This window comes from Rhinolophus ferrumequinum, chromosome 5 (genome assembly GCF_004115265.2).
Source record: "Rhinolophus ferrumequinum isolate MPI-CBG mRhiFer1 chromosome 5, mRhiFer1_v1.p, whole genome shotgun sequence".
NCBI lineage: Eukaryota > Metazoa > Chordata > Mammalia > Chiroptera > Rhinolophidae > Rhinolophus > Rhinolophus ferrumequinum.
The window spans coordinates 37,923,619-37,941,521 of record NC_046288.1 but is presented as its reverse complement, the minus strand read 5'-3'; the positions used below and the strand labels follow the sequence as shown (position 1 = coordinate 37,941,521).

The window sequence follows — 17,903 nt, the reverse complement described above, 5'->3', positions numbered from 1 at the left end:
TAACCTATACATTTACTCATATGTGTGTATAATCGCTACAGTACTGTTTGTAATTGACTAAATAGTGAAAAGCCTAATAACAAAAAATTAAAAAGAATGAGCTATATGTACTGACATAACACCACCACTACGATATATAGCTACATAAAAAAAGCAAGCTGCTGAAGTGTGTATATCATGTTATCATTTGTGTATAAAAAAAGAGGATACACACATACACACTGTTATATTGAAGGATATACAAGAAACCAGTAAGAGTTCTTTAGAACAAGCAGCACCATTTTATATATTGCCTTTTCAGTAACAAAAATAAGATTACTGCTTCATAAAGAATGAAATGTGTAGTCTGAATGTCATTAGGCTCTCAAACATAATTCAAAACTAAACATTCTAAAATGATTAGAAGGAATATAAATGATAAATGTTTAACTATTACATTGTTTTGTACACCTGAAACTAATAAAAATACAAACCTTTCATCTTAAAAAAAATAAAATAAAATAAAATGAGTAGAAAAGCCACGGCTGAGAATTATCAGCATTTCCTCTCAATGCCCTTTCTGCTTTATAAATTGAGTGATTTACATGCTATAATTTAGTAAGAAAAACAAAGAATTGTTTATTATTTATATTTATTGAAAAAAAAATAGATAAAAGGCCAGGTCTAAAACTGAGATTTAAAGGCTAAAAAAAAAATCCCAAAAGCAGTACATTACGTATCACCAATCTCTAAATTTTAATTTTATTTTTCTTCGGTGTAATTTTCACTTAATTTGATATTCATTATTTCAGTGACATTTTAGGAGCACTAAACTTCATATTTTCTCTTAACTATTCCTAATACCTGTGGGTAATAGGCTGACACATAAAGATTTAAAAATTTTTTAAGTTAGCAATCCATTTTATCACTGTTTCTGTTTAAATGTTGGAACTAAATTTACCATAACTGTGTTAATAAGACATCCCCATGAAGAATAGTTCCTTGCTCAATCCTCCAGTGTAATGAGCCTAAAATAGTAAGCAAAGATAACTGACGTTCATTGCAGCATAAATGACATGTTTACCTGCTGATGCTAAGATGGTACAGTGCAAAGCATGTTTTAAGGCCTCTAGTCTTTCACTTTCGTGCACTATTGTCTTGTAAGAGAGCTCGTTGTACCTTTGTGCAGCTTCAATGAATTTTCTTCTATAATCAAGAACACGTGCATAGCATACCTGTAGGAGGGGAAAAGTTTAAATTGGGGGGGGGAATTAAAAAGCAAAAACATAAAACAAAATTTCTAATATATAATAGCATTTATCAGATGTTACAGAGCATCTTAGTATAGTAGGATTCTCCAACACTACAAAATTAATTCCAAATCAGTTCATTTGTTACCTTATAATGTATCTGTAACTGTTCGTTGGTTGATTCATTCTGAAGCAATGATGCTCGATTTATGTAAGCCTCTGCCTGGACTGGATCATCATCCTCTAGATATAGCCTAGCAATCTTCAGATAAGTCTCCAGTTTATAATCTACATTGTACTGTCTGGGATGTAAGAGGAAAACACAGGATGACTAATTATTTTAAGAAGAAATTAGGGGTGGTAAAAAAAGTTATTTTTTCCATATATATATATATATATATATATATATTCTGTTAATATAAGGGAATCACACTTTACTGCATTATATTATAGAAAACCTAAGAAATATTTCCAAAATAAGTTTTATTGAATTTTTTATTTTTATCATCATTGTTCATATTATATTTTAGCTTATTCTAATCCTCAGATAATCTCATAAGTCAAATATCTTAAAAGAAAAAATGCCCAATTCAAAGATATATCATACATTATTGGTGGAACTATAAATAAGAACAACCATCCTGGAAAAAAATGTGGCAGTATGCTCTTCAACCATTCTTTGAATCCTTTCAATTGCATATACTCTTTACCCACTATATTTTATCTCTAGAAAATAAATCCTAAGAAAATAATCACGGATGTACATATATATGTATGTACAAGGATATTCATTTGTAAAGTCATAAATATCTGTAATAAGAAAAAAATGGAAATCACCAATTATGATATTTATGGTAATCAATTAAGTTGTGGTACATAAAGATGATAGAATACTATACAGTTACTATCATCATTACTGTGTGATAATAATTATGTATTTTTGCTAAGTGAAAAAAATGGATAAAACAGTATGTAAAAACCATTAAAATGTATTCTACCCACATATATCAACAGAGTAATAACAATTATCTCTGGGTGGTAAGATTATTTAAGTGGTTTTCATTTTCTTCGTTAGCCATGTGATCATATTTTATGCAAGAAATGCATAACTGAAGACCTTACATAATCCAAAAATCACATAATTCAAGATTAATTCTTACAGAAAAATTAATTCTATTTATCAGCAAAAGTGGTGCCACCATGTGGCAAGAACAGAGTTTACAACTGACTTGGCCCCAGCTTTGAAATTCTTTAAAAATTCTTATACTAATTCAAACTTTTTCCACAAGTCATATTATTTTTACTGTATTATTTCTATTTACAACTCAAACTTACATAAACTTCTCTAACAGCACTGTACTTTTTTGAATTTCTATATTTTATGCCAATGTATCTATTATAGCTGTTACTTTCATAATCACAATGAATTGTTTTTTAAAGAAAAATGTTGTCAGTCAATTATCCACATTCTCCTTTTAATCACTGTTACTTTATTTCTAAAACCACTAAATTTTCAGTCCTTTGGTATCCTCACAGATAATGTTATAGTACTATCAAAATGATAATAACCACCACTGCAAAGAACAATATCTAATTTTATATTTATTTCAACTACCAAGTGAAAATAAATCAATTGCTCTGTACTAGGGATAAAATGCTCTAGACAGAATAAGACTAAAGCAATTAAAAAAGTCCTGCCTTTTAAAACTATCAAAGAAAAAACCAATTAAGAGGTCTTAGAAAGTAAAATTCGATATCTACATATGAAGGTTTTTTTCATATATTCTGGTTGCTTTTTCAGAGCATCACTGCCTAACAATTTCATAAATGCACAAAAGGTAGGATGCCTGAAGTAGTATCTGCCTTATCATCACAAATATTAATGAGACAAAAAGAATCCCTCATTAACCTGGTGAAAGAGTAAAGCAGCTGAAAATATTTTTAAGTCATTCACAGTTTCTGTTTTTATACTTGCCAACTGAAAGAGTTTAATAATACAACCAAGAACCTCACACCTTTCACCCTTCTTGTATATGTGCTTTGGATAAATGTTTCATAAAGAACCATAAATGTTTTTTTTAATATACATCAAAAGGTAAGATTGGTTGAATAAGAGTTACAAACTATCATCTTAATTTTGTCTAATTGTTTTTTTTTAATCTAATTGTTTTTCCATCTCACTTTCTCTAGTAGTATCCCAAACCCAACAATTCATTGAACCCATTGTGACCTACAAACCAGTGATCCTATTATAATGTTACTGTCTTTCCCCTTCAAGGCCTGACTCCCCTCCTTACCCAGCTTAATTCCTGTGGTCAATCATAATCATTAAATGGCATATGCACTCATCTACCCTGTGCCTCTCATGCTGTCATATTTGTTGGGCAAAATCATAACTGTGGTTAAATCGAACAGTTCACCCACTCCTTTCCTGTAACCATGAAGCTGAACTCTGATAAAGAAAAATACCCAACTGGTCTGACTGATTTCATTTTAATCACTACAACCTTCAAATGAGCCCTTAATGCTGCAAGTATACTATACATTCCTCGTCCATTATTGTCCTTCTCTCCTAGAGAATTTTTTCTCATAGTCTTATCTCTCCTCAACCTCCCAACTCCCACCCCCACCTACACTTGTAGCTGATGACTAAGTCCAACTTCACTAAGAATACTGAAGCCATCAAATAGTTGCATAAAGTCCACCACCACATCTCTTAAATCTGCACCCATATACACTTGTGTCCCTGGCTGTTAATGTAGATCACTGGGGTCTATTCTGCCCAGGAAACAACATGTGGCAATAGCAACAAACATTTTTGATTGTCACAACTGGGAGTGGTCATGCTACTGGCATCTAGCGAGTAGAGGCCAGTGATGCTGCTAAACATCATACAAGACAGCCTCCAGAACAAAGAATTATCCAATCTGAAATGCCAATAGTGCCAGGTTCAGAAATGGCCAAATATGAACTATCTATGCTCCCATCTTAAAGCCTATCCCTCCACTAGATTCCTTCCCCTCTTGTTTACTCCTGTAAAAATCCTCTCCACTACTCCCCTGTATCAAATTTTTGCTTCCCACTCGATCATAAAACAAAAAATAATCTCTTAATCTAACCTCTGCTATCATCTTCTACCCTATTACTCTACTCCCCTTTGTGAAAACTTCCCCCAAAGAGTTGCAACAATTGCTCACCATCTCAAGTTTCTCTCTTTCCATTCCCTTTCAAGCAACTTCAATCAGGCTTTTAATCTCACCATTTCACCAAAACAGCTTCTGTCAAGGTCACCAATGACCTCCACGTTACTAACTCCTATGGTTAACCCTCACTCCTCACCTTACTTGACCCATCAGCACCATAGTTGATCACCTGCTCCTTCTCAATACATTTTCCTCATGTGGAGTCTAGGTCACCACATTCCACGTTCTTTGGGTTTTCTTCTTACCTCAATGGTCAATCTTCATTCGCTACATCTTCCTCCAGCCCCTGTCCTTTTATTGCTGGAGTGCTCCAGGCCTCAGTACTCAGTCCTCTTCTCTATATATTCCTTCCCTTGGAGATCTCATCCAATCTAATGGCTTTAAATTTCTTTTACATGCCAATAACTCCCAAATGTATTTCTCCAGTCCAGACCTCCGTCCTAAACTCCAGACTAATATATTCAGCTTCCTACTAGATATTTCCACTTGGTTATAACATGTCCGAAATGCAACCCTTGATTTTCCCTCAAAACCTATTCTTCACCACTCAGTAGCCGGCAACTCCATTTTTCCAGTTGTTCAGATCAAAAACCAGGACTTATCTCGGCTTTTTCTTACACTCCATATCCAGCCACTTGTCAGGAATCCTTAGCTCTACCTTAAAAAATAATCCAGAATCCAACATTTCTCATAATCTCTATCTCACCTACAACAGTGCATAAGCCTCTTAATTAATGGTCCTCCTTCTAATATTGCATGCCTACAGTTCATTCTCAACCCAGTCGTCAGAATGATTCTAAAAAATGTAAGTCAGATCATGTCAGTCTTCTGTACAGAATGTTCCAACGGCTCCCCCTCATTTCAGTTAGAGAAAAGGCAATGGCTTACAAAACCCCACACAATCTGGTCCCTAGTACTCGCTGATCTCACCCTCTATCTGCTCTATACTCTCTCCTTTGCTCACTTCATTCCGCCCACAATGGTCTCCTTGCTCTTCTTAAAATACTCCAAGCATACTCCCATCTTAGGGCCTTTGCACTAGCCATCCTGTCGAAGAGGATCTACTGATACTCTTCCCTTAGGTAGCTCTTAGCCATTCCCTTACCTCCTTCAAGTGTGTGAGGTGTGATCAGGACCACCCTACCACTCCAATCACCCTATGTAATTATACAACGTATCCACACTTTGCCCTTTTCTTTTCTCCATAGCACTTATCACCTTATAACATACTGCAAAACTTATTTATTTATGAAATTGTTTATTCTGCTTCCTGCATTAGAATGTAAGAAAAAACATTAAGTGAACAATTATACATACATACAAATATATAAATATATACACATATATCCATCCAATATCCACTATTTACTATACTTTTGTCCTGTTTCCAAAGGAATTCCCACCAACACTTGGGCTGCATTTCTCCAGTCTTCTTCTTTCTCGTATATGGATGCAAGATGCTGTCTTATGGAAGCAACCTGGAATAGTAGGTACACCATGTTATATTATATCAACTGACATTAGCAACTAATTAAAATAAATAGGTAACTTTATCTATTGCGACAATGCTCTCATTCAACATATTAAGCTGGCAAGTAAATAGGAAAAGTTTATCTAGACCACTCAAATTTTTGTACAAGTTTTGCATTCACAGAATATGAAAATAGTAAACTGAAATAACACATTTCTGCAATGTGGATTATGGCAATAATTTAGTTTAAATATTAAGTTTTGCTTTTATATTTATGTATATCTAATGCTAGAATTTTCCTATGTTTTCAGCATAATTAAAAATTTTAGCAATTTTTAAAAATTGTTTAAAGAGTAATATTTAGTGCATAAAATCAAATTGCAATAAATGAGCAAATGTCAGCTGGAGTCACAACATCTTAACATTTGTTTTATTTTACAGTGTAAAATGCTGACTGCCATACTATTTTGGCAAAATGACAATGAATGATCATGTCCTTTAAAAATTTAATAATATCTCCCAAAATAATTGCTGCTATCTCAAATTCAAAAATCACTGCTCTAGATTTTTACCTGTTCTTCAAATGAAATGACTCTAGGCTGGATCTTTTCCAAGGTGAAATGATAGATTTCTTTGGCTGTGCTATCAGGCAGGTTAGGGAGATGTGTGCAGAAATCAGTCAGCAACTGTCGAGAGATCACGAGGCTGACATTCTCATTTACCACTTGTTAAGAAAAAAACAAAAAACCAAGAGATAAGAAAACATGAGTAATGTTTTTTGTTAAGCAATCAATCTTTACCTAAAATTAATACTAAAAACAATATATATTATACAACCTGCAATGAATTATTCAGGGATTTCCATACCCCTATTATCTTATATTACAGAGTAAATTTTCCTTGCGCTGATTGATTACAAAATGACTACACCAAAATAGTAAAACTACCATAACTTTTCTAAGAAACAGAAATGGTTGGAAAAAAGTTTTAACAGTTGAGAATTTCATATTCTTTCTTTCTCTTTATTTTTCTACAAAGTAAAGGCAGAAACACCTTTATTATGTACTTATATCCCATCTTGCAACCAAAAAGAATTAAGAAAACAAAAATAATTTTCATGAAATTTAAATAAAACAAGTAGTGATAGTTATTGCCACTTGTACTTTCCCAATAAAAGCAACAGATAAGAAATTATGTGTCAACACTAGATGTATTGACATATTTTATGACATTATTTATAAACATTTGTGAGGTTATTTTATGTGATTAAGGATGAAAGCTCTGGGGCCACACTGCTTCCACCACTCCCGATTATATGCCTCCAAACAAGAAACTTCTCTGTTTCCTCATCTGTAAAATATGGAGAAGGTTGTTGTGAAGCTTAAATGCAATACATATAAAGCACTTTGAACAATACCAGGGAACACAGCACTCAAAAATGTTAGTTATTATTATCATCACTATTACTACATTTTTATTTATTTTATATTTTTCATTTTTTTAAAACTTTTATTTGTTTAAGTGGGTTTCTCCAGGACCCATCAGCTCCAAGTCAAGTAGTTATTTCAATCTAGTTGTGGAGGGCGCAGCTCACAGTGGCCCACGTGGAGATCGAACTGGCAACTTTGTTGTTAAGAGCACCTGAGCTCTAACCAACTGAGCTATCCAGCCACCCACCCCTATTACTACGTGTTTTAAAAATGCTTTATGCTTGTGACCCACTCACTGCTTAAAGTGTTTTAAATCAGCATTTACTGGGAAAATAAATGATGGTTCAAAAACTATTCAATTGATATAAATGATTTTAACATTAGACTGCGTTTGTTGGCAGTTCACTGGATTCAGTTTACAAATAGCACTTTTCTTTTGCTACTACAGTGCAATCAATGTTCTCAATAAAGCCAGTCTTAAAAGTTTTTATGAAACCACTGCCAGTTCATCTCACATTACGGGCTCCAATTTTTTGAGACAGTTAACTTATAGGTCTTGTAACTAATCAGTTTATAATATATTAATTAGAAGTCATTATAGGATAATACTGGATGTGACTTAGAAAACAGTTTCATTACAAGTGCCATTAGACACATAACTGTTAGAAAATTAGTATGCAAACTAGCACTTTTCAGGGAAATGTAATTAAATAAGGACTATAAATCAGCAAAGTTAATTTCCAGTCTGGGCTCTGTCACTAACTTGGAGAAAAAAAGTCACTTAATCCTGGGACTCACCTTGCAATATATTATACAGGGATATCTGTATCTACATTGTCTAAGTCACAGAGTTATTAAAAGGAACCTGTGTGATGGATAATGTGTGTGAAAGCACACTGTAAACTGTAAAGCACTATCAAGTATCATTAATTTGTTAACTCAGTATAAATTCTAGCCTGAATTTTGAGTAATTTTCAAAATAACTGATGTCCGGGAGTGGAGGAGAGTATCTTGAAAAATGGAAATTTCTAGTCCCCCTTCAAAAGGAATGATTTTTACATTAATAACAGCTCACACTTCTATTATCACTTACTATATGCCAGATACTACACTAAGTACTTTATTATGTATATTAACTCATTAACCTGCCAAAAATTCTACAGAGTACGTATCATATCCTCATTTTACAGACAAGGAAAAGGAGGCACAAAGAGGTTACATAACTTACGCAGGTTAAATAGCTTATAAAATAGCAGACTAGGATTTGAATTCAGACTATTCTCTTCATCGTTATACTATTAATATGTTGCAAAACCTTAATTGAGAATGTAACTCTGAAGACGATTTAAAAAAATCAAGTTGTAAATAGTTTAAATTCTAAAATCAGTCCATCAATCTCAAAGTATATTTAATTTATTCTCATGAAAATTATGTTGATAATATGATATAAAACAAGGCTTGGGCAAGCTTTAAAGTCCTCCTCAGTAATACAAGGCAAACATGGAATTTTCATTGCACTTACTTGCTTCCACAAAAGCTTTCAAAGCTTCTAGTTGTTCTGCCCCAGATAACTGAATGGCTTTTTCCAGGATCTGACGATACCTAAAACAACACCAAATAAAAATTGTGTTCAGAGGGCAGTATCTATTCTAATGCTAACTTTGATGTTTAATCATTTCTGTTTCCCATGGTTTCTTTCATAGTGCTCTCATTTCTGGTTTTCTTTAAAGAACACCACATTTTTTTTTCTCCAAGTTTCCAGTCCATCACGAGACACACTAAATCTGTAATTCTAAGGTGCCACTTCTTCTAGTTTTCTTTACAGTACACCACTTTTAAAAAGTTCTCAAGCCTATCACAAAAGTTACTGGATGTAAGGTGCCACTTTTGCTGGAAAGTTTTAGTCTTGAATTTTAACTAAAAAGTAAATTTCTTTTCAAATGTCTTAAAATATAAGCCATATTTCCTTCAATTATGAACTACTCAGACACACAAGAAAAGTAGATGAGGTAACCTCTAGAACCCTTTCATCTTGTGGACAATAGAATAATGTTGACTAGATAGTGAAACCAAATATTAGAGAATAAATGTCTTAGTGTGTACAAAATAAACTCCACCAAGCCAAATGCACTGATAGAACACCCTTCATGCTGTCAGTCAGTGCCTATTCTTTATTTGCATTCAGTGCTAATAGCTATTCTGCCTAATATCCATGACCATATACGATCCAAATCAGCACTTTAAAAAGGATGGGGGAAATGCTAAAAAAAAAGCAACAACGACAATTATTAGGTAATGGCAAATTCCTTCCTAAAATATAAGCTCCACGAGGATAGAGATTTTTGTTTGTTTTGTTCACTGCTACATACACAATGCCTAGAATGGTACTTGACACGTCATAAGCACTTAGATAACTTACAGGTATATTGGTAATATTTTATTGCTTTATTTTATTTTATTTATTGGTAATTATTTTATTTCTTAAATTGAGTGGTGAGTACTTGAGTGTTATACTATTTTTTAATCTCTTATTTGTCTTAATCATAATACTTATTAAAAGCATTTTACAAACGTCATAGCATTGCAATTATTCAGAATGTCATCAAGAATTTAGTCAAAAAAATAAAAATACATAAATAGGGTCCAAACTCATTCAAATTTATGACTTGCATTTTTTAGGGTACACCATCAAGCTACCATTCAGCATTTACCGATTCTCAACTCACACAATAATAGTCTCACAACCTTGGTTACATGATTTCTCAAAACTACAATGAATCAAACTGACTTTGTAAGAAAGCAGGTCTACGGACAGAAAAGACAGCAAATTCCAGAAGAGGAGAGCTATGTAAGAAAGCAAGGAAATACTGCTAAGCTTTAAAATAAAAATTGTTCTTTTTTAAATTGTTCTATTTGTTGAACAAACAAAACAAGACTCATAGATACAGAGAACAAACTGATAGTTGCCAGAGGGTTGGGTGGTGGGGGGATGGGCAAAAAAAGTAAAGGGAATAAAGAGGTACAAACTTATAGTTATACGTAAGTCACAGAAATGTAATGTACAGCATACTGAATACGGTCAACATCACAATACACAGATGTTTAGTAGACTTCTGGTGGTGATCATTTCGTAAGTTATATATATGTCTAATCACTATGTTGTATACCTAAAACTAATACAATATTGTATGTCAACTATGCTTTAATTAAAAAGCGCTTTATATTCCAGAAAAAAAAAATTGCTACATTTGAGGCATAAAATTCAGTTATCTCATTCTTTCTCTCTGTCTACACACACACATTTTTCGTTATGTATATTTATACATGTATGTTATTGCCCTGGGCATGCTTTCAGTTAATACAGTCAATGGTTTATTATTTCTTTTTTTGATATTTTTCATACTCAATTAAATCAAGGCTTATGGCTAAGCCCTCTTATTCTTACATCCTCATAGATTATTTTACACTAATAATAACATTCAAAGATGATGTCTCACTTATAGAAATTTGCTGATTAACCTGAGTTTTTAATAACACAGTTTTCATAACTTATTAACTAATGTGTACTGGGAACACACCAAAATAAATCTAAAAAGTAATGAAAGCTTTATAGTAACAAATTGTATAATTGGCCAGGGCCTTAGAAATTGCCTACTCAAACTCTTGACTTTTATAGATTAAGGTACAGAGTTGGGGCTAGATGCTACCCTGCTCCTTCTCTAATACATAATTTCTAGTACCTAAGAACGAGGACTTACTTTTTTCACAATAATAATATAGAATGACTAAAAAACTTATTTTAAATCAGGGATTTAAATAGCCATTTAATACTGCCATATAAAAATCATCCAAAAATGCTGAGCACCTAGGCTTTTTAAAATGCTATATGAGATTCTGTGTATGACACTAAAAAAATTTCAAATAACCTTAGACTTTGAAGATCTTATCGCTGGGAAATAAAAAATAATATACCAAGTATTAAATTACAATAAAACAAAAGTTAAAATGAAACTGAACAGTGTAAGAGATATGACAAGTAATTATCTTAATTCAGAAGAGAGTAAAACCATAATGGGTTAGATTAGTCAGAGGAGGTTTCACAGAAAATAACAATAGCTTTTTATTGAGCACTCAGTATATACTCAGTGGAAAAGAAGGAAAAGTAATTGATATGGAGAACATGACAACTACCAAATATTTTTTCCTTAAGAAATATGGAGGAAAACAAATTTCAGTAATTAAGGCACCTTATATCTGTTTTATCCATTTATCATCAACAAATGTTTACTGAGCATTTAATATATATGCATGTGAACTCCAGTTCAGTATGTCAATCCTGATTTTTTGGCACTTAAAAGGAATCTGGAGGTAAATAAAACATATACACATGAAAATGTATCCCAGTCACTATTTAGGCATGTATTAACAAGATATTTCACTTACAGTAACGGTGAACTAGGTGATTAGACCAATCCTACCTCAAAAAAAGAAAAAAAAAAGTAAGCTAAAAGAAATATAAAAAAACAAACAGCATAAAATCCTAACAAGAAAGAGAAAACAGGTGAGAGTGAGAGCATAAAGACGTGAATCATAGCTTCTGCCTGAAAGCACTTGCTGACTGTGGCAAGACAGAGAGGTAGAGTGGCACTTTTGGTGGGGCGAAGGAGGTGGGTTCTGCTTTGAGGCATTCCGCCATCTGCTGGAAAAACAGAGAAGCAAGTCGCAATTTCTGGCCAACGAAGAGAGCTATACCAGAAAAACAGGGATCTCAGTTCCTTGCTGGCCAAAGGAGGAAACACTGGCACTTTGGAAATAAGATTACAAAATCTATTCCAAGGATCACCTAGGTAAATCAAAAAATTCTGAAGCCTTGGAACCTAGACGGCTAGCATCCCCAGGTACCTACCTGGCAGAAGGAAATGAACATCCTCCCTGAAAGGTAACATCCTAGGCCTCCAATTGTTTCTAAAAATACATTTTTAAATAATTGGCCTAACAAATGAAGATTACAAAGCACATGACAATATGAACTAGAATCAACAAAAGCGACAGGCAATAACAAACAGGAACTCCAGATACTAGTTATCAGAAAAACTATAATACAATTGTGTTTACCATGTTTATAGAAATAAAGACAAACTAAAGTTTCAGCAAGAAACTGGGAATCATAAAAAGTGTAATTTGAAAAAAGAACTACGAAAAACTGTAGGACTAAAATACTATAATCAAACTTAAAAACTCAATGGTGTTCTTAACAGCACATGTGAAGAACTGATAAACTAGAAAGCCGGTCAGAAGAACTTATCCAGAATAAAGCACTGACATGGTAAGTATAGGAGACAGGGTAAGAGACAGAGACCACAGTAAGAGGGCCAACAGGTGACACTGGAGGAGAAAACAGAATGGGACAGAGGCAACATTTAAAGAACTGTAGCTGAGGGGGGGTGGTTTATCACTTTGTGAAGGGTGTACAGGTCAATTACGCTGTTTTGTACACCTGAAACTAATTTATAAAAAGGGTAAAAAAATAATAAAAGAGTTACAGCTGAAAACTTCCCAGGGCAATGAAATAATCCAATCTATTGATTCAAGAAATGCAGTGAAGCTCAACAAGGATAATACAGTAGAGCATTTACAAAAAGAGGCCACAACTCTTTCACTTGCTGTACTAAGTTCCTTTGCAATGTGACTTTGTAGCTCTTCACAATTGAGAGGTAGTTTATTTCCGCACTCTTTCATCTGGGCTACTTTTGACCAATAGAGTGGAGAAGTGAAGTGCCTATTCTGAATCTAAACCTCAAGAGGCCATACATACGTCTTTATCTCTTGGCACCTTGCTGTTGTCACATGAACAAAGCAGACTAACCTATTGGATAACAAAGTATGTGGCGCGTGGCGCAGTCATCTCCACTGCCCCAGCCAACACGCAAAAGCAGAACTGCCTACCTGACCTGCAGCTGACTACAGGCACATGTTCGAGCCCACGTGGAACCCAGGCCATGTGGAGCAGAGAACCGTCCAGCTGAGCCCAGCCCAAACTGCCAACCAACAGCACTATGAGCTAAATAAATTACTGTTTTAACCCACTAAGTTTTACAGTGGTTTATTTCAAAACAAAAACTAATATTGATAAGTAAAAAAAAATCCACATAGACACATCAAAATGAAGTTGCAGAATATTAAAAGACAAAATCTTAAAAACAGGTAAGGGCTAATATAATTTTTTAGGAAAAATAATTTCCTAAAGAGGTTGATCTTTAAGCATTCTAAATATCTCAACTTCGTGGTAAGTGAGAAAGAGTGGGGGAAGACAGGCATGCTAGGCAAGAAAAAAAAAAATGACCATCTGAAATGCAATCCAGTTTCGTGAAAATAATATAAGGCCAAAAGGCAGATGTGTTTAGAGGTGAGGGCTATGAGCCAAGCGGGCTGTATTCTGGCCTTGCCACTAGCTAGCTATGTGGCCTTTGAACAAGGTATTCTACCTCTGTACTTCAGTTTTCTCATATGTAATATAAATCTTACTTTTTAAGAATCATTAAAAATGTCAGTAAAGTTGTGCTTGGCACAGAGTAAACATTAGATGTTAGGGAACTTCACTCTTGCGATGGAAACCACTAAACTGTTATGTGTGGGAACAAGAACCAGAGAATTTGAGTTAGAAGGGGCCTCCGAGGTTATACGCACATCGTCTATATGTTCTGTTTCGTGTGTGTGTGTGTGTGTGTGTGTGTCCTCCATTTTTTGACGGTTTTATTCCACTCTAATCCAAAGTCTACTTTTATAAAGCAGAGGAGTCTCTTTTCTTTCCTGTAAAACAGCTTTTCTATTAGTCAAAGGCACTAAAAGGTCTCCCATTACTTCCCTTTCTCCAGGCTAACAGCTTCTTATAAAATGAAATGTTTAGACTCCAAAGGTCTGATAGCTTCCTCTGAGTACCCTCCATACTGCAAAACTGGAAAGAAAAGAAAAATATAAAAGGTTCTATTTCTATAAGATTAACTCAACAAAAACCTATAATCCAACCTCATACTTGCCCTCAAAGAAATCATTCTAACTGGAGAAGCAAACAAGTAAACAGACCAAACAATTAAGCGCTACGATACAGGGAAATATAGGATGCCACTGAGCATAAGAGCAACTAACCAGGTCCTATGAGTGGGTGGTTGAGTTTATGTTAGTGGTTGTTTAGGGAAGATTTTTGGAAGAAGTAACATCTGAACTGAGTTTTGAAAAACTAAATAGGTTTTAGCTAAGTGAATAAGACAAGCTATCACAACAGCTATCTACTCAAATGTTCCCTGTTAAGGCTCTCTTCCTCTCCTTCTTGTCTAAGGCTTTTTTTTGAGAAAATGAACACAATGCATATATGTACAAAAGCAGCCTATAAAATTTGCAAAAATGCTTCTCCTATGGCCATTTGTTTATATCAATTTTACACTGTTGTGTTAAATCACAGTTATGGGAAACTATTTCTAATTGAAGTTTTGGCAAGAAAAGCAGTAGAGGTTGGTAGATTAAAAATGTGCTTTTTAGAGTAGACAAACCTGGATTCAAATATTAGTCCTGCACCTTTCTAGATATGTATTGAATCAAACAATATTTATTGAATGACTGCTCTGTTATAGATATCTTGTTAATTGCTGGGAACACATAGTATCAATATTTTAGAAACAAATTTTCTCCATCATTCCTTAATATGGAATGCTATGTTACTCAACTCCTAATGGAAACCCAAAACTACTGCTATATTTCATGAGGGTTATTCTCATAAAGCATGTAGCTGGCAGAACTATTTTGTTACTAAAATAAATATCCTGACACGTTCTTGCCCACATAGAACCAGATATGTACCTGCACGCAAGGCTGAAACTTTCCTCAGAAAGCACTGGCTATCAGTTATCAAGCACATTATCTCTTTTAATCTTCACAGAACTCCATGGGATAGATTGTTTGGCCTCCAATGAATTATGCCTCCTTCTGACCAAGCGCCTTTGCAATGTCACTTGGCCACTCCCTCCATAAAAAGGTAAACTCCATTTCCCCTCCCCTTGAATCTGGGCTGCTCTTGTTACTTACTTTGGTACTTGAGAAGTGATGTTGTAAGACTTCCAAGGCTAGCCTTAAGAGGTCTTGGCAGTTTCCACTCTCACTTTGTTGGTCCTGTAAGGAAGCCTTAGCTAAACAACTGAATGAAAGACCGACCATGTGGAGAGAGAGAGAGACCCAGCCAACAGCCATATATGTATGTGAGTCCATTTTAGCCCCACCAGCCCCAGCTGAGCTGCCAGCTAACTGCACCTGTCTGAGTGAGCCCAAACAAGACCAGCAAAACAGTCTAGTCAACCCAAAGAATCCTAAAAAAATAATAGTTATTCTACACCAGTAAGTTTTTGGTTTGTTACACAGCAATAAATAACTGAAGCACCCAATAAGATCGGTACTATTGTTTATCTGCAATTAGAACTGAGGAATTAAATGCTTAAGTTTCAGAATTCTGCAAATACATAAAAACTACATCTCTTCTGATAACTAATGCACTTATTTTCTTCAAGAAAACAAAGAAAGCAAGCATGGGAAAAAAATATAAGCTAGTTTTACTTTCATCCAAACCTATAAAAATTAGGTTTGCAAAAGGATTTGGTTTGCAAAAATGCAAAAAGGATTGAGCCATGAAGACATATTCAACATATTTTCAACCTATAGAATAAGTCAATATGTAATTATTAACTGCTTAATAATAATAATAGTGACAATCTTGTGGCACTTTCTAAGTGTCAGGTACTGTGCTAAGTGATATAAGTATTTATACACACATACTCATTTTGTCCTCAGACAGGAATAAGTCCTCTAATTATCCCCATTTTCCTGAGGGGGAAATTGCCACAGGAAGTAAAACCTACGATACACGGCAAAATTTCCTACTGATAAAAGTAGATTACATTTACCACCAGAGAAAAGGCAGCAAAGCCCACATAACACACAGTCAAGGTTTCAATGGTCAGGTAAGAGTAGGTGTATCCTATATATCAAAGTGATCTCAGCTGTCAGGATGTAAATACTACGTAGGATCAAATTGAGATGCATACTTTAAACAGAATGCATGTTCATTATAAAAGGACAGCAATGTGAAATCTACAAAGAGAAATAGACAATCTCTATCTATCTATGATTAGCACTGTTGAATAACTGCTTGCAGTGCAGGCAATTGTCACGAATTTTAACTTGCTAATAAGCCATCTACACAAACTTCGACAAAATTCCTAACCAATCCAGATTCCTACAAACATCACTACTCTCGATATCCTGACCCATATTTTAAGGACATTCCGACCATGTGCCCTTCTTCAGAGTTGGTGGCAGAGAGAGAGTACCCAAAACACAAGAACCCACAGAAGATGATCCGAGTGGTTCCGGACGACATGATAGCGGCCATACCTCCTCAACGCCCAAGAGCCTCAAGAAGCCATCTCCCTAAAAAACTCTGCATCGAGCTCCCAGAATATAAATTTCCCTCAATTTAAAAAAAAAAAAAAAGAGGTCCAAAGAGGTGCCAGAATTCGGTGTGAGAGGCCAGCCAGCGATGGAGAAAGGCACCAGGGAAGCTGAGAAGGCCGTGGGAGCAGTCGTCCCTCAGACCGCGCTTCCACAATCTTAAGAGACCAGTTCAGCTATCAAGCGCTGAACAAATTGACAGTCACCCTAGGTCTATGGTCCCAAGAGCTCCCTGCACGAGGACTCCTCCAGCTTTCTGCTGCACCCAACATTTGCCTCCACAACCGACCTCAGGCCCGCCCCCCTGATCCTCAGGGCTGCTCCTAGCCACACATCCGAAAGCCTCCGTCAACCCAAGGGGAACAAGTCTGTGGCTTCCCTCCCCACCTCCCATGGCCTTGGGAAATACTCACTTGCCCGCCAGATCTTTATGAGAACCGCTCGAATTCATGAGCTGGGCCAAATCTTGTCGCACGGCTGCCGCCATCTTTCTTCCAGCTCAGCCGAGGCTGCCGGGCCTCTCACAGCCAAAAAGAAAACGAGTGTAGTCCTCCAGAGCGCAGCCAGAGGGAACCCGAGATGCCATAGAGTAACGTCTGTGTGGGCCAGAGCGCCGGGTGTGTGAGCCTGCGCTACGTCCGCCCCCAGGGTTGAGTGACGCGAAGGCTCCACTCTTCAAGTCCGGAGCCCGCCCTGGCCTCTCCCGCAGGCTCAAGCTCGCACGCTCGCAGTTCGGATTGGCGGACGAACTCATAGTGTGTCACTTGTGCAACTCCAGTAAGTGCCGGGTACGCAGAACCACCGCGTCTTCATTGTGTTCCGTGCTTCACCTCTGTGGTTTACCGTTCCTCGTTCTTTCAGGCAGCTCTTAAACTACCTGTGGTAAAGAACGAGTTGCTTTTATTGCCAATTTATCACAGCCCAGTTCTTTTGTAAAATACAATATAAAATGTCCACATCCCCCCTCCTACTCTATATCCTTTTTATAGGTTGGTCATACATCCAGTTTGTCCAGGACAGTGCCGTTTTCCATCTGTTGTCCAGGAGTAATTATTAATAACACGTCCTTTCACTC

At 35.5% G+C, this 17,903-nt stretch overlaps 1 protein-coding gene across 3 annotated transcripts in view; it reads right to left on the bottom strand.

Annotated features, from left to right (window-relative positions):
• COPS4 (COP9 signalosome subunit 4) overlaps positions 1-17,887 on the bottom strand; it is a 35,566-nt gene extending 17,679 nt beyond the window's left edge. For 2 of the 3 annotated variants that reach the window (XM_033106572.1, XM_033106574.1), the window contains exons 1-6: positions 17,242-17,887; positions 8,856-8,935; positions 6,476-6,627; positions 5,807-5,910; positions 1,378-1,531; positions 1,064-1,214 (exon numbers count right to left, since the gene is read on the bottom strand). In XM_033106572.1, the coding sequence (XP_032962463.1) occupies positions 1,064-1,214; positions 1,378-1,531; positions 5,807-5,910; positions 6,476-6,627; positions 8,856-8,935; positions 17,242-17,315 (715 nt within the window). In that variant the 5' untranslated portion in view covers positions 17,316-17,887. Of the gene's footprint in view, positions 1-1,063; positions 1,215-1,377; positions 1,532-5,806; positions 5,911-6,475; positions 6,628-8,855; positions 8,936-15,412; positions 15,497-17,241 lie in introns of all 3 variants that reach the window. The other variant, XM_033106573.1, reaches the window with a different exon arrangement.
• Positions 17,888-17,903: the final 16 nt, after the last annotated feature.